The sequence below is a fragment of the Otolemur garnettii genome, unplaced genomic scaffold (assembly GCF_000181295.1).
Source record: "Otolemur garnettii isolate 467f Iridium unplaced genomic scaffold, OtoGar3 scaffold00025, whole genome shotgun sequence".
Classification (NCBI taxonomy): Eukaryota; Metazoa; Chordata; class Mammalia; order Primates; family Galagidae; genus Otolemur; species Otolemur garnettii.
The window spans coordinates 1,965,747-1,990,449 of NW_003852420.1; the positions used below are offsets into that span (position 1 = coordinate 1,965,747).

General features: G+C 38.1%; 1 protein-coding gene across 1 annotated transcript in view; it reads left to right on the plus strand.

The window, feature by feature from the left end:
• The window catches only part of ESF1 (ESF1 nucleolar pre-rRNA processing protein homolog), a 70,187-nt gene that overhangs the window by 23,398 nt on the left and 22,086 nt on the right, over positions 1 to 24,703 (plus strand). Inside the window, exons 10-11 of the mRNA XM_023512254.1 lie at positions 18,203 to 18,324; positions 21,579 to 21,666. Coding sequence (XP_023368022.1) covers positions 18,203 to 18,324; positions 21,579 to 21,666 — 210 coding nt within the window. The remainder of the gene's footprint in view (positions 1 to 18,202; positions 18,325 to 21,578; positions 21,667 to 24,703) is intronic.

The following is a 24,703-nucleotide window of genomic DNA, read 5'->3' on the forward strand; positions in this document are numbered from 1 at the left end:
TTTGCCTATAAAGGATCACACAGAAACTGGAGAAGAAATGAGAGAGGGGAAATGAGATTAAGAGAGCATTTTTCTTTAAGATGAGAAAAATAACAGCATTCTTTTTTTTCTTTTGGAGATAGAGTCTCTGCCTTGGCTAGAGTGCTGTGGCATCAGCCTAGTACACAGCAACCTCAAATTCCTGGGTTCCTCCAAGTAGCTGGGACTACAGGTGTCCACCACAACACCTGGTTAATTTTTTTCTATTTTTTAGTAGATATGGGATCTCACTCTTGTTCAGGCTGGTCTCAAATTCCTGAGCTCAAGGGATCCTCCTGCCTTAGCCTCTCAAGGTGCTAGGATTACAGGCGTGAGCCACCATGCCTGGCCAGTAACAGCATTCTATATGCTGCTTGGAATGATCCATTAGAGATTTTAAAAAAAAAAAAAAATGATGATCAGAGAACTATGTCCTAAAGTAGGTAAAAGGAATTGGTATGTATTTGCACAAGTAGAGGAATTGACCCTTTGTAGATGTGCACAGTTCATTCATTGTAGCAAGAGAGAGAAAAAGGCAAAGAATATGGTCACAGAGAGTATATTGGGTAGTTATGTGGAAGGAGCTTGAGGTGCTCTTCCATTTGCATATATGTCTTTTCTTAGTGAACTAGGCAGTATGGTTATCAGCTGAGAGTAGGGATAAAGGAGGTTTCAAAATGAGAAGGTATAAAGTAGTCATTTAAGAAAGAGCAGGAGAGGGAAATGTAATGGGATTGCTCAGCCATAATACGGGTACATTTGAAGTTCATGGTCAACTAAAGTAAGATGAATCAGTGTAGTAATTACATGATTTTTTTAGCCATATTTAATGATGTGGGACACGCATGGAGTAAGGAGACTGTTGGATTAAAGCAAGTAGAAGTTTTGTTAATCATGTCTGACCTTACCCAGGAGGGGTAGTGAAATGATGGAACTTGGTGTATAGGTTGAGTTAGGAGGGAAGTAAGGGTTGAGGGTGAGGGATGGTAAGAATGTTGATAAGACTGTAGCTTCCTTTAAGACAGAAGACATGTTAGCCTTGAGATACTGAGAGTAAAATTAAAAGATTGGAGCTGGTGTTTAAAGGGTAGAATGCTTGAAATTAAAATTGTGGATCTACAGCTTGATGTGATGACATGATCTACCTGTGATCCTGAAAGTAAGGTGATGAGATGGGGTGGAATATAGAAACACAGTGGAAGAGATAGATGGTCAGTGAACTGTGAGACCCCAGGTATGTGCAAAGGTCACCTGCGTGGGTGTTGAAATTATAAAGGATTATGACAGAATTGGAAAGAGTGGCAGTGAACTAGGAGCTATAATAGAAATGAGAGGAGTGACCACAGTAATTAGATGTCTCCAGTAAGGAGAGGAATAGATGGGATAGTCTGATAACATGTACTCTGAGTTGCAGGCTTTGAGGGTAGAGGGCACCTAGTGGACTGGAATGGCAGTGAGTAGCAAAGACAGAGTAAGAAAAATTCACCACCTGAAAGGTTACAGGGAAGCAGTGCCCACAGAAGAAAACCAGGTTTTAGTGTGATTCCAGTTAAATCAGTAAAGGGGCTTTTGTTAACGACTGCTAATGGCCGACTGACTAATGAGTAGGACCTTAGTCATTGAGGGAGAGTGGGAAATGAGAATGTTCAGCACTGTTGTGGGAGAAGGGATGATTATGGGTGGCAGATTTAAACATGAATAAAGGGCATATGAGATTAGTTCTGATGGTTCTCAAAGCTATAACAGTGGCACAGCTGTGACTATTGTGAGGGTTATCTTGTCAGGTACACCCACAGTTCTAGTATACTTACCCTTGGGAAAGAGCTTCTTGACTTCCACTCCTAGGGACATAGGGTGGAGGTATAGCTTCTTTTGCTTACTCTTTACTCGTGATGATTATAATTCCATTTTCATTCTGCTGTCTGCTGTTTTTTCTTTGTCCTTCTTTTCCCCATCTTTATTTCATGTTTATTTCTCTGTTCAGTGTTCCATTGGGAAGCTTAAACAGAGACATCAGTGGTGTGCATATGGCCATTGTATTATTCATTATTCTGAAGTAAAATGTTTTTGAATCAATTGGGCATTCATTTTGTTAGTCTACCCCATTTTAAACATTATAATTTTTAGACATCTCAAAACCTATTCACTATTTACTTTTGGCTGTATCTCCATTTCCATTTTTTGCCACTACACTCATTATTTGAAATATATTTACACACACAAAAAAATTTTTTTAGAACTTTTAAAGTAACCAGACGTTCAAATTTTGAGTTGAGTATAAGGGAGGACATTAAATGGAAAACTTGAACTTAAAAATATGCCAAAAGAGGCTTGGCACCTATAGCTAAAGTGGCTAAGGCACCAGCCACATACACCTAAGGTGGTGGGTTCGAATCCAGCCTGGGCCCGCCAAACAACAATGACAGCTGCAACCAAAAAAAATAGCCAGGCGTTGTGGCGGGTGCCTGTGGTCCCAGCTACTTGGGAGGCTAAGGCAGGAGACTAGCTTGAGCCCAGGAGTTGGAGGTTGCTGTGAGCTGTAATGCCACAGCACTCTACCCAGGGGGACAGCTTGAGGCTCGGTCTCCAAAAAAAAAAATATGCCGAAAGAATTTGCAGTTTGGCTTGTATTTTGGTGATGGGGGTGGAAACCAGGTCACAGTACACTGTTGTATAAGTGGCTGGAATTTTAAAACTTAAGTGTATGCTCCTTTCTTGAATCATCCATTTGACAGGTTGACTATAAGGGCTTTATAATAAGCTGAAACTTCATACTGTGCAAAAAAACATCAGAATCATGTGTGGAATGTGTAATACATGTAAAAATTAGAAGCAGCGAGGGTTATCTGAAAATGTTGCTAGCACATTTTCTCTATATAGTTGGTTAGTAAATTGCTCAACATTTCTTGGATATTTGAAAGATTATCTTCTCACTTAATATAAAGATTTAATAGTTTAAAAAGAGTTTTTAAGAAGCTTTTAAAAAAAATTTAAAGCAAAACTACTTTTATGCTAGCAGTTTTAGAAAGTGCTAAAATATTCGTACCTTATGAAGTTAATTGATTTGGGCTTGTTACCCCCCTTAGGAACACAGGTAAATATGTAAATAAGCAAGGGCCTCTGATTGCAAGCATCGGGATGATTCTGTCAGTGTGGTCCTTCTCTCTGTACACATGTATCACTTTTTACCAGTTGTACTGTTTGTATCTGTAGGCACTATTTCCAGACCATAGTATTTTTTTTTTTTTTTACTTTGCTTTAGACTTGCAATCTGCTGGAGGTCAGCCCAAGAAGGCAGAGTTTCTTGCATGTATAGTTTTCCCGTTGTCCACAGCTATGCTGATTTGTTTGAAGTTGTGAATTCTTTGGTCTATAAAGCAAAACTTTTCCCTATTCTCTTTGTGGTTGTCCCGCATCATCATTCTATCTAAATACTAAGTGCCTGGCTAGCAAAGTAGCCATATGTCCCATCTGTAATTTTGGCAGAATTCACTCAGACTACTTGCTTTCAACAGTTTCACTACTGCTGTCCTTTTTAATCTGAAATTGAAAAATCATGTAACTTACAAGTATGTATCTTGCATGTATCTTTTACAAGCACACATAGCTGATTCCATTATAATCCTATTTTGCATTCTGCTTTTTTTGTGTTTATCATTCTTATTTTCATGTGTTCCTAAATAACCTTTATTATAATGCCTCTATCATAACCCATTATGTTTCTAATTTATAAGTTATGGATCACTCCTCCAGTATTATACTTTAGGTGCTTTATAAAGTCTTGCTATTATGGATAACATAATATCCTTTTATTGAATTTTCTTAGAGATCAATTCCTAAGAATAGAAAATCTTCATGTCTCCTGTCAAAATTTTTGTTTTTTGTTTTTTTAAAGGGGTTCAATAGGTATTAACTTGTGGTGCTGACTGGGGAACTTTTTCTTTTATTAATTTTTAAAGGCTCAGAAATACTGGTAAAATTAAACACAAATCTAGTTTTTACAAGAGGTTTGGGTTTTGAACCCACATAAAGGACAGGGCAAAAGCACTTTTCTGTATGTCTCTGTTTGATATAGAATTTACTCCTACTCTGGAACTGTATACCATATTTCCAGTGCTCTGAAAAATTTGTCAGGCCATCTCACTGTCTTTGTAGTTAGACCATTATAGACATTTGCTCACTGACCATATTACAATGGTAATTTTCAGCTTTGAGGTCCAAAGTGAAGCTTGAAATGGTTAGCAAGGTAAGCTGGATTTGCTGGGTTTGTGTGGGATTACACTATTTACCTAGTGTAATCTACTAGGACAGTAGTTTTCAACTTTCCTAATGCCACATGACCCTTTAATACAGTTCCTCATGTTGTGGTGACCCCCAACCTAATTTTATGGTCACCACAACATGAGGAACTGTATTAAAGGGTCATGTGGCATTAGGAAGGTTGAGAACCACTGTACTAGGAGAAGTGAGTGTGAGGGTATTTTTCTCCCTCACTTTAACTGTCACTCAGAGTGGGTGGGATAATGCTTATCAAAGAGCTATCAAAAATATATATCCTTAGCTTTGATACCGGACTTTCAGGTTCTTGGTCTCGACGCGATTTGAAGAATAAATCCACGGACCACAGATCGGTGGCCAGACATAATTATTTACAGAAGAAGAATACAAAAACACTAAAGCTTCTAGTAGGGAGAAAAAAAGCTCTTAGCGGTATATATAGGTGCATGGGTTGAGGCCAGTTGCCTCTGTTGGGGGAAGGTGAATGAACGTATTAATGAATGGACATAGTTCTGTCTGCTGGGGGAAGGTGAATGAATGTACTAATGAATGAACATAGTCCATTCCCGGAATTGAGGCCTTGGAAACTTACATGAAATTGACTTAGGCATAGGAAATGGGGGTTCCATTTTCTAGTCATAAATGTAAAGGGAAGGAGACACCAAGGTACCAGTGTCTCCCCAGCAGTTGTCTGGTCCCTTTGGCTACTGGAGCCTCTGGTGGGGGAGGGAGGCTCCCCCACTTCTTGCCTACACTCCAGCCCTCTGGTTCCGCTGCCGGCTGCTGCTGCACCAACACCACCAAGGTGGAGGCAGTGGGTCCTCTAGCCCCGCTTGGCTGAGCTGGCTGGGGTGCCACCTGTCCTGTATCAGGTTGATCTCTCATTCAGTGACATGGAAAACTTTCATCTATAAAATTATTTGGCATGACCTTGAAAATGTGCTCCTCTGTATGTCTATAAAGATAAGTATCACTAATTGGACTTGCGTGAGTTCCCTTTGGTATCTGGAATGCTGTGCCTTAGTAACTTGAAGCATGCGCTTTGTTTATTATTATTTTTTTTTTTTTAGAGACAGAGTCTCACTATGTGGCCCTTGGTAGAGTGCAGTGGAATAACAGCTGACAGCAACTTCCAACTCCTGGGTTTAGGCGATTCTCTTGCCTCAGCCTCCTGAGTAGCTGGGACTACAGGCACCCGGCACAATGCCTGGCTATTTTTTTTCTTGCAGTTTGGCTGGGGTCAGGTTTGAACCCATCACCGTCTGTATATGAGGCAGTGCCCTATCCACTGAACCACAGGCGCCACCCTGAAGCATGCGCTTTGAAAGCATATGCTTCCCTAAGAATTGCTTTGTAGAATTAGACAAATTTGTATGGATAGGACTTAACTAAACTTTTTCTAAGCATTATGAGCTTAGATTGTCACAAAATGTCTTTCATTTTAAGAACTCATTGCTCCTTTCTTTTAGTAGAAACATTCAGAGATTAAAGAAATACTTTTTTTTTTTTTTCTGACACTGGGGTTGCTCTGTTGCCCAGGCTAGAGTGCAATGGTGTCATTGTATTTCACTGCAACCTCAAATTCTTGGGCTCAAGCAATTCTCCCACTTACACCTGTGGAACTACAGGCACTTGCACCCATGCCTGGCTAAGTTTTTAGTTTTTTGTAGAGACATGAGTCTCACTGTGTTTCCCAGGCTGCTCTTGAACTTCTGGCCTCAAGCAGTCCTCTCACTTCAGCTTCCCAAAATGCTGGGATTACAAGTGTAAGCTACCATGCCCAGCCAGATTAAAATATTTTAAACCAATTTATTTACACATATAATTTCAATCCAGAAGAATTACATTTTAAAATACCCTTTGGGGGAGGAGGGGAAACTTGTACTTATTCAATGTCTACAATCTATCAGGAACTGTTGTAGATGCTTTACAATTACATTAAAATATTCACGGATGATGTTCTTCCCCATTAGAAAGCAGGTGAGCACCTGAGAAATCCTTTAAAGCCTGAAATCAGGTCACATCACTTTCATTTCCAGTCTCACATCAGGTAAAAGCTGAAGTCCATGCAGAGGTCTACAAAACCCATTGTGAGTTGGCTACCTCTGACCTCATCTTCTACTGGACTTGCTCTGGCTCATTCTGTTCCTGCCATATTTGCCTCATTATTCCTGGATAAGAAACGTTTCCCTCTCAGGGCTGTTGTACCTATTTCTTCTCCCTAAATGCTTCTTCCCAGGATAATACTTGTTATGCACTATCATTTCCATTAGGTCTTTTGTTGTGCTGTTCAAGTGTCGTTTTCTCAATGAAGACTTCCCTGACTATTCTATTTAAATTGCTACTCAACCACAACCCTAAACTTCCTCTTCCCTATCTATGGGTGTTATGCCTTAGTTTCCATTGCCTTTAATTATCTACAAGGTCAGGCCCTAGATTTAATTAGCAACCCAGGGAAATGCCTTCTAAAATTTTTACATGGATTCTGCAGTTTGAATCAAGGTTTGAATCACAGTTCTTTCTCCTGCTTTGTGACCTTAAGCAAGTCTGTGCCTCAGTTTCCTCTTCTGCAAAACAGGGCATTAACAACTTTGAATGTGCTCTTACAGTACTTATCTTTCTGTGTCTGGCTTGTTTCACCAAGCATAATGTCCTCCAGGAATCATCCATGTTGCTACAAATGACAGGATTTTCTTTTTTGTGTCAGAAAAAATATTTCATTGTTTATACATGTACCCCAGCTTTTTCATTCATCTGTAGTTGGACACTTAGGTTGTTTACGTATCTTGGTTATTCTGAATAATGCTATGATGAACATGGGAGTACAGATATCTCTTCAAGATATTGATTTCATTTCCTTCAGATATGTACCCCAAAGTGCTGGATCATATGATAGTTTAATTTTTAATTTTTGAGGAACCTACATACTATTTTCCATAGTGGCTATATCAATTTATACCCTACCACCAGTATACAAACATTTTTTCTCCACACCCTAGCAAGTGTGTGGTGTTATCTCATTGTGGTTTTGATTTGTATTTCTCTGAGGATAAGTGATGTTGAACACCTTTCCATATATCTGTTGGCCATTTGTCTGTCTGCTTTGCAACATTGTATATAGTTTTATCTCACTTGTAAATTTTCCTGAGAAGTGTGGGTGCACAAAAAAGAATGAAGTACTGGGCAGTGCCTGTGGCTCAGTGGGTTGGGCGCCGGCCCCATATACCAAGGGTGATGGGTTCAAACCCAGCCCTGGCCAAACTGCAACAAAAAAAATAGCCAGGCGTTGTGGTGGGTGCATTTAGTCCCAGCTACTTGGGAGGCTGAGGCAAGAGAAGTACTGATGATACATGCTACAGCATGGATGAGCCTTGACCATCTCTGGAGACAGAAAGTAGATTAGTAATTGCTGGGGGAAAGGAGAGAGGCATGGTTGCTTTTTGAAGAGAAGAAAATGTTTTAAAATTGTGATAGTATTTGCACATATCTGAATATGCTAAAACCCGTTGAATCATTTACTTTAAATGAGTGATTCATATGGTATATAAATCATAAATATTAATGTTGTTAATTTTGTTATAGTAGGGAGGAGGATAGTTGTTTGGGATTTTAAAAATCTTTTTGGAACTGATTTTTTTTTATTTAACATTATATTGCTAAGATTTAGCTTTATTTTGTATAGCTATAGTTCATTTGATTGCTATACTGTAGTTTATACATTTATTCTTCTGTTTGATACACATTTTGGTTGTTCTTAGGTATTCATTAGGGTGAATCATACTGTTAGGAACATTTATATACATATCTCATAGTACTTGTTTAAGTTTTTCTGGGTATTTAGTAGTATTTATATTTGCTGGGTCATAGGGTATGTGAATGTTCAACTTTATTTTTTTTAAGATTAGAGTCTTCTTCTATTGCCTAGGCTGGAGTGCACTGGCACAGTCATAGCTCATGACAGCCTCTAACTCCTGGCCTTAAGTTATCTCCTGCTTCAGCCTTCCTACTAGCTGAGACTACAGGAGTGAGCCACCACACTCCTCTGAATGTTCAACTTTATAAATGTGGTGGTGTTTGTTTGCAGTCCCACCAGCAGCACTTTCTTTTTTTTTTTTTTTTGAGACAGAGCCTCAAGCTGTCCCCCTGGGTAGAGTGCCGTGGCATTACAGCTCACAGCAACCTCCAACTCCTGGGCTCAAGCGAGTCTCCTGCCTCCGCCTCCCAAGTAGCTGGGACCACAGGCGCCCGCCACAACGCCCGGCCATTTTTTGGTTGCAGCCGTCATTGTTGTTTGGAGGGTCCGGGCTGGGGATTCGAACCCATCACCTTAGGTGTACGTGGCTGGCGCCTTAGCCAGTTGAGCTATAGGCGCCGAGCCCAGCAGCACTTTCTTTATTTGCATTTCTCTCTCTAAAGGAGATCAAACTGTATATGTTTTTTCTGGGTAAAATTCTAATAGATATCTTTTGGCCATTTTTCTCTTTATGCTTTTCCTCCTGTTGGCTTTTAGGAGTTCTTATATATCATTGATACTAATCTTTTATCTTTTGTAGGATAGCAGATATCTTCTAGTTTGTAATTTTCTCCCTCCACTTTCTTGTATCATCTAAGGAACAATAGTACTTGATTTTAATAATGTTGAATTTATCTTTTATAGTTAATGCTGCTTGTGTTTTATATAAGAAAGCTTTTTAAAAAAATTTTTTTGGTGTTTGTTCCAACAACCCCTTCCAAATGAAAAAAGCCATTTTATACAGATGAGAGCCATGTTGCCTTTCATTTTCTATTAAAAGACTTCAGTTTGTGGACATTTACGTCTTTTGTTCATCTAGAATTGATATTTTTATATGAGGTAGGGATCTAGTTTTATCCTAATCTGTTTATTGAGTAATGTCTCCTTTCCCCTGTTAATCTGACATGTCACTTTTGTTACATACCAGAGTTTCAAAGCGGTCGATCTGTTGCTTAACTCTCTAGTTAGTTTGCCTATCCCTAGACCAGTACCACACCACCGGCCAGTTGATATGAGAGTTCTATGAAGAAACCAAAACATGAACCAGCAATAGTTACTGAAGGGGCTGCAGCATGTAGTATCCTTGGGGGAGAGCCAAGTTAGAAAAAGAAGATGAAGGGTGGCGCTCAGTAGGTAGGGTGCCGGCCCCATATACCGAAGGTGGCAGGTTCAAACCCTGCCCTGGCCAAACTGCAACAAAAAATAGCCAGGCATCGTGGCGGACACCTGTAGTCCCAGCTGCTTGGGAAGCTGAGGCAAGAGAATCGCCTAAGCCCAGGAGTTGCAGGTTACTGTGAGCTGTGACGCCACCTCAGTCTACCAAGGGTGACGAAGTGAGACTGTCTCTAAAAAAAAAAAAAAAGAAAAAGAAGATGAAAATGTTAAGAGATATAATGAATTTTTGCTGATGTGAATTCCACAGAATTTAATGTTAGAGAGTTGATGGAGGGTGGGGTAAAAGAATAGATTATACAGGTGTCTTCTGGGGATTAGAATATTAAGGGGATTAGGATTAGGGATTAGGATATCAAGGGGAACCTGATGGTTAGGGGCTTTTTATGGTTAACCAAAAAGAGTACTAGTAAAGGACATGAAGAGATTATTCTTGGTGGTATGATTCCTGGAGTCAGATTATGGTGGTGAGGTTAAGATTGCTAAGGATTAGGGAGGGACAGGGTATCTGCTGTTGTCTTGGATACAGGAAACCAGTCCTCCTTTTACTTGGGAAGGGCAAATTTACTATGCACTCACAAGGCTTTTCTTTGACTTCTCTTGAAAGTGTTACAAGTGAGAAAGCCAGTGTGACCTAAGGACACACTATCTTAATCCCCAGGGCCCACTTTTGAATCCTTTCAGGAAAGGTATAGCTTTGCCCTCCAATGCTGGCTTTTAAGTTATTTTCATTGGCATAGCTGTTCTAGAGTTGTACTATGATGTATTTTGGTCATTTTTTGCTTGTTAGCTTTAATCTTGTTTGGAACTAATTGGGTGCTCAGAATCCTGCAGATTAATATATCTCATCATTTCTGAAAACTTGTGAGCCATCTCTCTTTTAAAATATTGCATTTTACTTATCTTCTCTGTTTCCTTCTGAAAATCCTGTTTGGTCTGTGTGGTGCTTTCTCACTCCATATCTGATAATTCATATTTTCCATTGCTTTGAATCAATGCAGCATGCTGGGTAGTTTCTTTAGTTTTCTTTCAGTTCATTAATTCTCTCTTCACCTCTGTCTAGTGTGCTGTTTATTTTCCAAGTCCATGTGGTTTCATAGTCTTGATTTTTAATTTCTTCTCTTATTTTTAAATGTGCTGATATTATGTGGTATGTATCTGATAATTCTAAAATTCATGGTCTTTGTGGTTCTTACAGTTTTTGTTTCTGCTTACTCTGGTTTATACTGAATTTTGATTGTTATCTCTTTGTTCTTTGATCTTTATTAACCTATCGGAATTCTTAGAGGCCTGGGTCAAAAGTGTTTCTTTTAGAGAATATTGGCCAGATATGTAATGGTACTTTCAATGCAAGACCAACTGAAACTGTTTTGGGCCACACAAGTGAATTTTAGCCACAAACCCAGGGATTTGAGAGCTTGTGGTTATAAATTCTTTGAGGGGAAAATATTTTTACTTCCCTTCTTCTGGCCGTGGCCAAATCCTGAAGAAGCATATGTTCCCTCTGAGTTGGGGGCAGGGGAGACATCACCCTCTAAGAGTACCCTTAAGCATAGTGGTCTCTGATGGGACCTCCCACCATGATGAGGTTTGATATTCTATCTCCTGCCTCCTTGGCCACCCCAGATCCATACTAGACCATATAAGATTAGTGTATGTCCCCAAGGAAAACTCTTTGTAAGCTAGTTTAATATTTCTGTTGGAACTTTCTTGTGATTGAGTCTAAGAAATTCCCTTTGTTTCTTTACATCTTGACCATTCACTTAAAAGTTTTCATTTGTTTTCTACCTTGCCTATAAACATGTATAAAAATAACAATAGAACAAAAAGTTCTTTAGTCCTCTTTGCCATAAACTAATTAGCTAAATGGCTTCCTCGGACTTGGTCAGAATTTAGTCTGTTAGTACTGGGACAGTTTGATATTATGTACATTGTGATTATAAACTACTTAAAAGGCAAAACATACATAGAAGTATAGCAAATACAGGAAACAATACTTCCCTAATGAGGCCCAAATGTTGTGTTGTTTTTTTGCATTTGAGGTCAGCTTCTTGAGAATATTTGATTCTAAGAAGCAGGGGCAGCTTGATTTTCAGTAAACGGAATATACTTACAAATGGAAGGCATTATTTTGAGAAAGAGTAAAAGGAGATTTGGAAGAAGTTAGAGCATGATAAGCTCAAATTCAGTACAAATATAAAACAGTTTTTACCCAGTGAATAGCTTTTAGACAATCAAAAACAACAAAAAGTATTAACATTTGCTATACTATTTACAAGAAGTATGCTGTATGCCAGCCTTTCATTAGCCACTGGAGTTACCCTTGTGAGAAAAAAAAGCCATGACCTCTACTCTCATGGAGCTTGTACCCTATTAAGGGAGATAATAAGAATTTGTGGGGCGGCTCAGTGGGTAGGGCGCCAGACACATACAACTGAGACTGATAGGTTTGAGCCCAGTCTGGGCCTGCTAAAACAATGACAACTGCAACCAAAAATAGGCGGGTGTTGTATCTCAGAAATTAAAAGGAAGGATTTTTTGGCCAGCCCTGGTAGCTCATGCCTATAATCTAGCACCCTGGTGGGTGTATTGCTTGAGCTCACAAGTCTGAGACCAGCCTGAATAGGAACAAGACCTTGTCTCTGCTGAAAATAGAAAACTAAGGAAAGAGGATCACTTGAGCCCAACACTTGGAGGTTGCTGTGAGATATTGTGACACTCTATTCAGGGTAACAGCTTAAGACTCTGTCTGGGGGGAAAAAAAAAAGTTTTGTTTTCATTGTCTCCTTATCAGAGAGAAAAAAAAGTTTTTGATCACACAAATAATTATAAAATTACAACTGTGATAAATGGTAGAGAATAGATAACGTGGAAACAATAAGATTCAAGAAACAGATTTACAGAAGTTCAAATAGGAAATTTTGATGGCCTAAATCTTCATCTTTCTCATTAGAAAGATTGGTAATTTGGCTTATCCAGTATGTTTTAAGTATACCCACGTACATACCTTACCATAGAGGAAAAACAATGGCTCTGGCAAAGATGCCCTTTACTTATCTGGACCAAATATTCCTATGACCTATGTTGTAATGAGTAAATGAGTCCTCTCCAGACTTGTGGATAACATGCCAGTTTGAAGAGGTGCCTTTGTCGATAATGTTCCTCCGGGCATGACTAGTGACTTTCCTCTATACATTAGCCTTGTACCCAGAGTGAATTCCAAGTTTGGCATTTTGGTGACAATGGTGGTAAGCTAGTTACATTTTAAAATCTACTTTTGGAATTGAGTGTTAACATGGTATGATTAATATACAACCATAAAAAAAGATTGAGCCATAAGTGTTCATGAATATTCTCAATGCATCCTAAGTCTTTATTTAAAAAAAGAGTGCTAGTTTCAGCCTAGATCAGAAATTTTAAAATTTGGATTATGTTTTTATGAACAAAGCCAATTATAGTCCCTAGTGGAGCTATTTTAAACTATTCATGTCCTGCCTTTGAAGACTTTTCAGGTATTTCAAATAAGCATGGTCAGGAGGGATATATTCCCCTATTTTGTAAGGACTTTGTAAGAATATTTTAAAGTTTTTTTATACGTATGCAAACTGCCAAAATATTTGGAATAGATCGTGCTTCAGTTATTGTTTATCTTTGTTCATAGTTGAATATGAAGGGGGTTTTTGCCCTTTATTTATTTGTAGGATTATTGATATTATTTTTAATCTGGCAGTCCTTAGATGTACACTTAAAATTTGTTAAAACAAATTTGTACAAAAATAAAAGTTTAATAAAGTTGTTTTTCAGTCACATTGGCTGCTCTCAAATGAGGCTAAAACTGTCTCTGAAGAATGTGCTTGTGCATATGCCAAGAGGCTTCTGGGATGGGCATAGTTTTAAGAACTTGGAACATAAACAACTGTGATCTGTGGCAAGAGATTTAAATGACCTCATGATGACAATGAGAACAAAGCATTTTTGAAGTTATCTTGGTGGTGTGTTAATTCATTACAATGTGTTTGTTATTCTACTATTTTGGTGTATTAAATGAGAGCCAAGCAAAAAAATTAAGACTGTATTTAACTGAAGATACTATTTCTTTAATGCTATAAACCAATTAAGTACCAAAAAATTTTCCTAATTATAAATATTTCATGAATTATTCTAGGGCTTTAGGTCTTTTTCTTTTCCTTTTTTTAAAACCACATGAACCACTGAGGGATAAAAACCATTTCTTTACATCTTAAAATTTTGATTCATTTTCTGTTGGAGAGAGTGTGTTCCAAACATGAAAGATCAAACAGGCAGTTGTGTGTACCTCAGCCGGGAAGGACGCATTGAGGTTGACAACCCATCAAGGACAGCAACTACCATGGCTTCCAGTGCTTTGGCCAAACCTCAGATGTGTGGCCTCTTGGCCAGGTGCCTGCAGATTCATATTGTTGGAGCATTTGTTGTATCTCTGGGGGTTGCAGTTTTCTATAAGTTTGCTGTGGCTGAACCAAGAAAGAAGGCATATGCAGATTTCTACAGAAATTATGATTCTATGAAAGATTTTAAGGAGATGAGGAAGGCTGGTGTCTTTTAGAGCATAAAATAATTTCGAAATACAAAGAATTTCTTTGGGCTGATTCACATAGATATTTGTCACTGACCTGTGTTCCTGAGCTGTGAATATGAGTGATATATAAACTATTAATAAATTCAAAAAAAAAAAGAAAGATCAAACATCTGGCTTCCCTACAGACAGATCACTTAAGTGTTGATCAGGTACTTACTATGTATCTGGCACTGTGCTAAATATTAGGGAATATGAAAGGAGGTGTCTTTAGGCTGCTTTTGGTCTAGTTGAAAGAAAAGGCATATCAGATGGAACTTAGAAAGTTGGAAGACATTATGTGTATAATCGAGCACTAAATAAAATGATACCACTTAGACATGACAAAGCCCTTCTTTTCAGAAATTACTACTAATCATTGTCTATACCAGTAGTTCTCAATTAGAGGTGGTTTTTGCCCCACCCTGGACATTTGGCAATGTCTTGAGACACTTTTGATTGTAAACAACTGGGGTCCCTGACATCTAGTAGATAGACCAGAGAATTGTTAAATATCTTACAATGCACGGATAATTCTTCACAACAAAGAATTATGTGATCCAAAATAACAAGAATGCTGAAATTGAGAACCCAAATGTAGAACCTACAAATGTTAGTACCAGCAAATTTTGAAGTTAAGAGAGATGGATGGACTCTTGTCTTCCTCTTCAGCCCCTGAAGCCCTTGGATCCTTACACAGAGTTGATCAATGAGTATTCATAAACTCCCTGAATATTGTAGACAAGTTGATCTTGTACAATATTCCAGGGAAAGAGCACATAGCTTTTATCAAATTCTCAAGTTACCCATGTCTCCAGAAAAGGTACAGATGGATCAGACCAGCATGGTGTCTTGTGCCTGTAATCCCAGCACTTTGGAAGGCCAAGCAAGAGAATCACATGAGGCTAGAAATTTGAGACCAGCCCAGGCAATTTAGCAAGATCCCATCTCTAAAAATAAAATAAAAAATTCAACTGGACATGGAGGTGCACATCGTTAGTCACAGCTACTCAGTAGGCTGAAGCAGGAGGATTGCTTGAGGCCAGAGTTCAAGACCAACCTGGGCCATAGTAAGATCTCATCCCTACAAAAATAAAATAAAACATTTAGCAGTTGGCATGGTGGCACATACCTGTAGTCCCAGCTACTTAGGGAGCTCAGGGGGGGAGGATTGCTTGAACCCTTGAGGTTGCTGTGATTGTGCCACTGCACTCCAGAAAAAAAATTAAAAACAACCAGTGCTCTAGTTACTTAGGAGATAGTGCAGAACTCTCCTTAGCGTGTGCTGAGCTAGTAAGTACAGTTTAAGTTTCAAAGATCAAAATTAATCAGAAAATAATTTGAAGTAATAAAATCATAGTGTATGAGGAAATTACAGTAGACCACTTTAAAGTTATTAAACATCCAGTAACATAATGCTATGCATTTAAATTTTAAGACAGCTGATTCTGTGCTGACCTACAGATATAATATATGAATTATTTTATTTTGTTATTTGAAATCACTGTGTTTTATCATTGATTTTCTCCCAAATGAAGATCTCAGTTTACATTTCTTAGGTGCCATTTATCTGTTACTATGTGTCTCTTGAATCTTTCAGCGATCCAGACATGGTTTTACATAATCTATATTTCTCCTAAAACTCGTAAGAAACATTTTTGAATGGAGAGTTTTGTTTCTGATTTGGCATTTAATAAATCAGAAATCCTAACAGAAGTATGTCACCTTGAGTGTGTATATAATTTAATGCTTTTTTAAGTCAGAAATTTGGAGATTAAGTCTTAGGTTAAAAACCAAGAAAGAAGTTACCTTAGTTGGGTGGCGCCTGTGGCTCAGTGGGTGGGGCACCAGCCCCATATACCGAAGGTGACAGGTTCGAACCCGGCTCCAGCCAAACTGCAATAAAAAATAGCTGGGCGTTGTAGTCCTAGATACTCTGGAGGCTAAGGCAAGAGAATCACATAAGCCCAGGATTTGAAAGTGCCTACGAGCTATGACGTCACCGCACTCTACTGAGGGCAAGAAAGTGAGACTCTGTCTCAAAAAAAGAAAAGGAAATTACCTTAGAGATCATCTATTTCAGCTGTTTCAAACTGTTCTTGGGGCTCAAAGCTCAGAAGCACTACTTGTAATTTGTATATTTGGACTTATACCCGTTATTTTGTTTGAGAAAAGGAGAAAAAGCTGCCCGGGATGCAGGGAGGGTAAGCTTCGAGAGGGGAGGTTATGTAGTTCTGATCTAGACCATTCATTCTGTGGATAAGGAACCTGAGGCCCAAACCTTTAGATTTTATTCTTGGGCTATACATTTCTTCATTCTGTAGGTCAAATCAGCATTTTAGATGTATTTGGTAATAGTGTAAAGCAGTGTTTTTCAACCTTTTTTATCTCAGGGCACACTTGAACTTATAGTTAAACTTCTTTGGCACAGTTAAATTATACTGATCTAAAAAATGTAAAAAAAAAAAAAAGAATATACTTAACTGTGCTTTCAACTTCTTTCGTAAATAATTTAATTAATGAGCTTCATTTTCAGGGCACACTGGTTGAAAATCACTGGGTTAGAGGATGTTTAGATTCTATCAATAGATGTGCAGCATTCTACTTGCATGTTCTTAGACAAGTTACTAAATATTCTCAGTCTCTGTAGATTCATCAGCAAAAAGAGAATTATAATTTTTTAGAATTCTCTTGCACTTTCTGTGAATTTATAATGTATCTGGGAAGATGATCAGGATTAGTCATGACTCTCTTTAAAAGAACATCTTGAATCATTCTGTTAATTTTTTAAATGGATTTTATTAAATCTTCTAATTTTTTAAAGCTCCACCCAACCACGCACATCAAAATATTACAATAAATAAAATAAACATCTTTATTATCATATGGAACAGTACATTATTTACATTTCCTTCACTTGGGCAGTAGTGAGGGTCTTTGTACACTGACAAATCAGCATAGAGGTTTTACTCCTAGCTCCTTATTCCTCTCCACTTATCACATAAAACTCTCAGAAATAGGAATTAAGAGCAGCAGACTGTAAGAACAAATACCTTCAGAGGTGATATACAGGAGGAAATACTAGCATTGAAAGAATTAAACCTTTATGTAATCTGAACTTGATGGTCCCTTTGATCTTAACTATGTGGCCTCACGGAATGCTTAAGGAGAGATAAGAATTTACTATGGAATATTATGCAGCCTTAAAGAAAGATGGAGTCTTTACCTCTTTCATGTTTACATGGATGGAACTGGAACATATTCTTCTTAGCAGAATATCTCAAGAATGGAAGAAAAAGTATCCAATGTACTCAGCCCTACTATGAAACGAATTTATAGCTTTATATGAAAGCTATAACCCAATTATAGCCTAAGAATATAGGGAAAGGGGAGAAGTGAGGGGAGGATAGATAGAGGAAGAGTAATCAGTGGGACCACACCTACGGTGCATCTTACAAGGGTACATGTGAAATTTACTAAATGTAGAATATAAATGTCTTAACACAATAACTCAGAAAATTCCATGAAGGTTATGTTAACCATTTTGATGAAAATATTTAAAATTGTATATAAAACCAGCACATTGCACCCCATGATTGCATTAATGTACACAGCTGTGATTTAATTAAAAAAAAAAAAAAGAATTCTTTCCTCATGGACTGAGGAAATACCTTTATAAACAATTTATGTTAGAAACCTGTAGTTACCAGGGAACACAGGCTTTCACTTGGGTAACCGAAGCAAGTACAGATAATTAAACACTTGTTTTTTCCCACAAAAAATATCAAATAGTGGTCATATTCTGAGAAGATTTTATCTAAAATTTTTCTTAGAGGATCAAAACAAATGTAAAGAAATGAAGGTTGAGCTTAAAGTATTTCTCTTTAATGGCTTGACTATATATCAAGTTGTTGGGTTTGTTGGTTTGTTTTGATTTTATTTAGTTAGGTTCATTATTGTTTGTGTTATTAGGAAATAACTTTTAGGATCCCATGTATTACAAACATTCACTATTGCATTTATCTTATTTCTCTATTACAGAAGTATAAATTACTTTTGCTTTTATAAATTACACTTTTAAGTGATTGAAGGATATTTTAACTAAATTATTTGGACTTTTTCCTCAGGTCTTAAAGAAAGTGCCGAAGAGATGGTCAAAAACAAATTGGAAGGAAAAGATAAACTGAGTCCTTGGCAACAATTTTTAGAGAAGAAGAAAGAGAAAAAAAGACTGAAAAAGAAACAGAAGGTATCAGTGATAATTAGGACTAAATATTTACTGAGTACCAACCAAGTATAAGAAGGTACCAGTGGGCCAGGCATGGGGGTGGCTTATGCCTATAATGCTAGCACTTGGAGAAGGTGAGGCAGGAGGATCACTTCAGCCCAGGAGTTAGAGCTTGCAGTGAGCTATGAAGATACCACTACAGGCCAACAAAAAAGAGAGACCTTGTTTCAAGAGAAAAGGAACCAGTACTTGACACTATTTCAAAATATGACCATTCCCAAGAATAGGCCTTCCATCAGCTCATTTTTAAGCAAGTGATAATTCAATAGGTTAAGTTGTTTTCAGTAGGACCATTTAATGGTGTAATGGATTCTGGTAGGAATCCAGAGCCACTTTAACATTTCACATTTATGGGTGGTACCTGTGGCTCAATGAGTAGGGTGTCAGCCCCATATACCGAGGGTGGTGAGTTCAAACCCAACCCTGGCAAAACTGCAACAACATTTCACATTTATGTGCTACCTAAATGAAATACATAGTTTAGTTGATATCTAGATATAAAGCAGTACAATTCTGTTATCTTTTTGAGGAAGAGACTACTTTTTACTTGAGGATATAGGCATAGAGAGGTTTTTTTTGTTGTTTTTTTTTTTTTTTGAGACAGAGCCTCAAGCTGTCCCCCTGGGGGAGTGCTATGGCTTCACTGCTCACAGCAACCTCCATCTCCTGGGCTCAAGCGAGTCTCCCGCCTCCGCCTCCCAAGTAGCCCGGCCATTTTTTGGTTGCAGCCATTATTGTTGTTTGGCAGGCCCAGGCTGGGGATTTGAACCCGCCACCTTAGGTGTACGTGGCTGGCACCTTAGCCGATTGAGCCATAGGCGCCAAGCCCATAGAGAGGTTTTTAACATACATTCCTACTTCTCAACCTGCATTTTTCACTTTGCAGTATTATCATGGCTCTTTTAACATCTGTTGTCATCAAATCCTGTTATCAAAAGTATTTCCTCTATGCTAATATTGGAAAATTTAATTTGACTTTCATTTTTCAGGGGATAATATCTTCTCCAGAGTTAGAGCCCTCATAACAAAGACCCCTTCCCCTTTTGCCACTAAAAATACTCTTACCTGGTCACTGAAATGCAGTATTCTGGCAGTGCTGTCATTACCTTACATCAGGGGTCCTCAAACTTTTTAAACAGGGGGCCAGTTCACTGTCCCTCAAACTGTTGGAGGGCCAGACTGCAGGCCCCAGGACAAGTCAGCTGCTAAGCAGGACAGGCAGCGGGAGCAAAAACACCCGACAGGCGGGATAAATGTCCTAGGTGGGCTGCATGTGGCCTGCGGGCCATAGTTTGAGGATGCCTGCCTTACAGCGTTACTACTGATAACACAAAATTTTACAACTTGGGGAATCTCAAGTGATTAATACTAGTCCAATCATCTTGTTTTATAGTGTAGGAAATTAGGTGATTTGTCTGGGGTTAGGCAGCATGCCAGTGGCCACGCTGAGACAGAATCCGTGCTCTCAGTCCCATGTTCTTTCTACAGTACTATACTGTTTCTCCCTGTACAGTATGAGCTTGCAGCACTTTTGGTATAGCTATGACTTAGTGCTGTAATGAGGGAGGGCTGCAAAGTTGAATGATACGATAGAGTAGTTCCTGTACTTCTGCTGGGCTTATTGTGTGTGGAAATGGATAGTAAAATTGAGAAAGGGGGTAAAATTCCTACTCCCATTGACGTGCTACCTTCTTCCCTAGAGCTTCCTTTCAGTAAGTAGGCAGTAAAGTATCTTTTAAATGGAATAACTCCACAAGTAGTTAAGCTATCAGTTTATTGGAAAATTTAAGTGGATCTTTATGGGGTCATTATGCCTATAAATAGCACTTGGAGAAAGTGAGGCAGGAGGATCATTTAAGCCCAGGAGTTAGAGTAACCAAAGTAGTGATTCTGAGACTTTTAACAATTACGCTATTTAATTTTTGTTTGCTAGGAGCTTTGAGCTTATCTTGGGCTTTTTCTTTTTCCCTTTGTTGGGCTAAGTCTTGTTTTATCAACAATGTTCAAAATACAATAGTTGAGTGTCCAGGGTGTTCTATATACAGTGCCCTGTACGGGACTTGATGCCTCCAGCAGATCCCTTCTAACTCCACAGATATGTAGTTAATAATCCACATTTGGCTCAGTGCCAGTAGTTCAGTGGTTAGGGTACCAACCACATGCACTGAGTTTGATGAGTTCAAACCCAGCCTGGCCCTGTTAAATTAAAAAAAAAAAAAAGCCAGCCATTATGGCAGGTGCCTGTAGTCCCAGCTACTCAGGGGGCTGAGGCAAGAGATTTGCCTAGGCCCAGGAGCTGGAGGTTGCTGTGAGCTGTGGCTCCAGGGTACTCTACCGAGGGTGACAAAGTGAAACTGTCTCCAAAAAAAAAAAAAAATAGTTTGGTGAAAAAAAAATTCTTAGAAGCACTTGTTCTTAAAAGGATGTTAATGTCAAAATAAATACTCTTTAGGGCTTAGTAGGTCTTTGTTGCGTGCAGGATGATGTTTAGCAAAAATTCATTCTGAACATTTTTGTTAAAATGACTTAGAGATGTTGTAGATTCCTAGAAATAAACTCAGTTTGGTTAGTCTGATCTTAGTTCATGTATGTTCCATTTATTTTATAGGCTGATTTATCACTTTAAATTTAGTATGTAGACTATTCAAATTTGACTAGGAAAACTTTCACCAACATATTTACTTAATAGCTTAGCAGTGTTGCAAGGGCGCATTGTAGATAAAGCAAGATAATTGTTAAAATTGGTTATGAGAATGGTGCTTCATTATATTATCTTTATTAGTTTTGTATGTGTTTTAAAATTTCAGAATAAAAATTTTCTTTAACCAGCAAATAAATTTCTCTAAGCATTAATTTAAGAGGTTAACTCATCAAACTGTAGATAGCCATATTATTACTTATGTATATGTCTCTTTATGTGTCTAATTTTCTGTAATAGATGTAAAATTTGTTTAAAGATGCAAAAAGCATGTATAACTTTGATTTTTTTCTAGAAGCCCTCCATAGTTTCTTGCATTTATTAAGTAGTCCATAATTATTGGAATGCGCTAACAAAATAGTAGCTTAGGAAAGCATTACAAACTGATCCACTTAAAAAACTGGTTTAATTTTAAATTGAACTACATGATTGAAAAGAAATGCTATGATTTTTCTTCACATATGTACATTATAGTTATTATAATAGTGAAACCATTATTTTTCCGTTCAATTTTAAGGCTCTTGTTGAAGAGGCCAGTGAAGAGGAACTTCCCTCTGATGTTGATTTGAATGACCCATACTTTGCTGAAGAAGTTAAAAAAATAGGTAAGTTAGCCCATTTTTGTAGTTTACAATGGAATCTGAAGAACAAAGTAAGATCTGTGGAAACAATATATACTAATTATTCTTTTTTTTTTTCTTTTTCGAGACAGAGTCTCACTATGTCGCCCTTGGTAGAATGCTGTGGCTTCACAGCTCACAGCAACCTCAAACTCTTGGGCTTAAGTATTCTCTTGTCTCAGCCTCCCAAGTAGCTGGGAGTACTCCAAGTAGATGCCACAATACCTGGCTATTTTTTGTTGTTGTCATTGTTGCTTAGCAGGCCCGAGCTGAGCTCTAACCCACCAGCCTTGGTGTATATGGCGAGCACCCTAACCAGAAAGCTATGGGAGTGAAGCCCTAGTTATTCTTTTATAATTACTAGTATTTGTGTAGCTGTCTTAGGTACTGTCCTATGGGGTACAGTCACTGATCTAATTGGGAAGGGTCAGTATGCCCCCTGTTTTATGTATAGGAGGCTTCTGGTGATGCCCTTAACTTCACAGCTTGCTGGAGATTCCTTTATGGAAAATATTCTTAGAGCCAGTCAGATTGAGTCTATAAATGGATAGGAGGAAATAGGAAAGGGAATAATCACTTTCTTGTGTGCTTTCACTGCTTTTTTATACTCTAGGTCTCTGTGCAAAGGCTACGAAGAATTAAAAGTATGAAATGAATCTGTTCATATGTTTGTGTTGATATATGTATATTAAAAATTTATATGTGAGGAGAGAGCAGAGAGAGAAAGGAGGGAAGGATGGGGAAAGGAAGAGCAGAGAGAGGGGTGGGGTCTTTGTGTGCCACACCTTTTGGGGGCAAGACAGGATTGTAAGAGGGACTTTACCTAGCAAATGCCATCAATGACCCGATTTCTTGTACCCTCAATGAATCCCCCAATGAATTTCTTGTACCCTCAATGAATCCCCAATGTGAAGTTATATAGAAGCTTTTTCTGCTCAATATATAAAAACATCTATATTTCATTTTATCCTATTTGTACTTATTCTGCTTAATTATAGCTGAAAGCCAGCTTCTCATTTTCCTTGAATCCCTAAATCATCTGACATCTGATTTCATATGTCCAGGGAGCCTTGTTTCCATTTTGTACACACTGTTCATTCTTTCCTGAATGCTGTCATTTTTACCCTTTTGGTATGGTTGCTTTTAGTAAGGCTCAGGCCATTCTTGGTAAGAGAGCATTTTCTATTTGTTCTCATGCCTTTTGCCTTTCCCTAATCTTTATACCACACACATGAACCCCAAAAGATTTGCTCTTGGAACAACTCCAAGTTAGCATTGTAAAAAAGAGGATTTTATGAAGTTTCCCTGCTTTATATATATCCCTTGTGACTAGTGGGCCAGAATAGTTCTCAACAGGAAAGTCAAAAATAGCTCAAAATTATTTCCTGGTTATTACGGCTTTTTAGCACTGACATTTTATTGATTTAAAGGACATCAAGATTAATAAAATCTATTATAGGATATGAGATTCTTGGGAATTGGACAGAGAAATGGAAACTTAGCATATTCTGCTTTTTATCATACCTGAGCAGTCATTTCTAAAAGATGGTGGATTTTAGCCTTATCCTCTGGTTTCAAGAAACCAAATTTATAATGGAGAAATGTGAAGCATTATAATTTCCTTGTTCTCTATCCAAAGTACTTCATTTCGCATGTAAAGTCTGGTCAGATCGCAGAACTTACGATAGGATTCAAAGAGTAAGTTAAGTGGTTTGATGGCTTGGGGTAGCCAGTTTCTTGGAATCAGCAGACATTCCAAGGGAAAAGGTTAAGATGAAATTTGCTTGCTTTGAATATACTTTTTATTTCAGAATGCTTCCTAGGAGTATTTGTTGCTATCTAGACTTAAAGTTTTCTGTTTGTTTAAAGAAAAAAAAAAAGACAAAGGCTGAGAATTTTTTACATGAAATTTAGAACCAGAAAAATGATGTCTTTCTGTGTCTATTAATAAATATTTTGATTGCCTACTGAACATTCTGCTAGGCTAAAGATAAAAGCAGTAATAATAAAAGCAGGATTGTATCCCTTAAGGAGTCTGGTTTTAGGGAAGATATGCTAGATAGATAAACAAGAATATTATGAAAGTATGGTAAATGTTTGAAAGGTAGGAATAAGATAATGTAGAGGGTATAACTGGGAGGAGGCAGGGAATAAGGGAGTTCACTTTACATAGGGTAGGTAAAAAAGGCTTCTCTGACATATTCTTTCTATAGAAATGAGAAGGAATCAGGCATAAAGAGCTGATGGGAGGAGTGTTGCAGGTGGGGGAAAAGTGGGTAAGAAAATCTAGTGTGAGAAAACTTGTGTCCTGTTGGAAAAATTGATAGACACCAGTATGGGTAGAGCATGGTCAGAGATGGAGTTGGTAGGCTAGAGGCACAGCAGGAACTGCCCCTGCGCAGCTTTGTTTTCTCAGCAACAAATTTAAATATTATCTCACTTACAGTGGAAAGAATACTTTGGTGCCTGTAAAGAGGACAGATTAAAGAAAGACATTTGTGAGGACTGGGAGACCAGGCTTTTGCAGAAGTCTAGACAAGAGATGATGGTTTTTTAGCTGGCGTGCCAGTCAGAGCTGGGAGGATAAAAGAGAATGGAATTCCAGATATATTTTGGAAGTAGACATGCTAATGTATTTGAATCAGGAAGAAATTTAGCATAATTCTTAGGTTTTTGGTTTCAGTATGTGGGAGAATGCCCTTCCATTTACTAAGTTAGGAAGGAATATAGGAATAATAATTTGGGGTGGGAAGTAAAGTAAGTAGGTCCATTTGGGGCATAATTGCATTGAGATGTCAGTTGGATATCCAAGTGGAGGTGTTTTGTTGACATTTAGATACGAACCTAAGAAATCAGAGATATCAGAATACAGATGTAAACTTAAGAATCTACAGTATAGGCTCGGCGCCTGTGGCTCAAGTGGCTAAGGGGCCAGCCACATACACCTAAGGTGGCGGGTTCAAATCCAGCCTGGGCCCGCCAAACAGCAATGATGGCTGCAACAAAAAAATAGCCAGGCGTT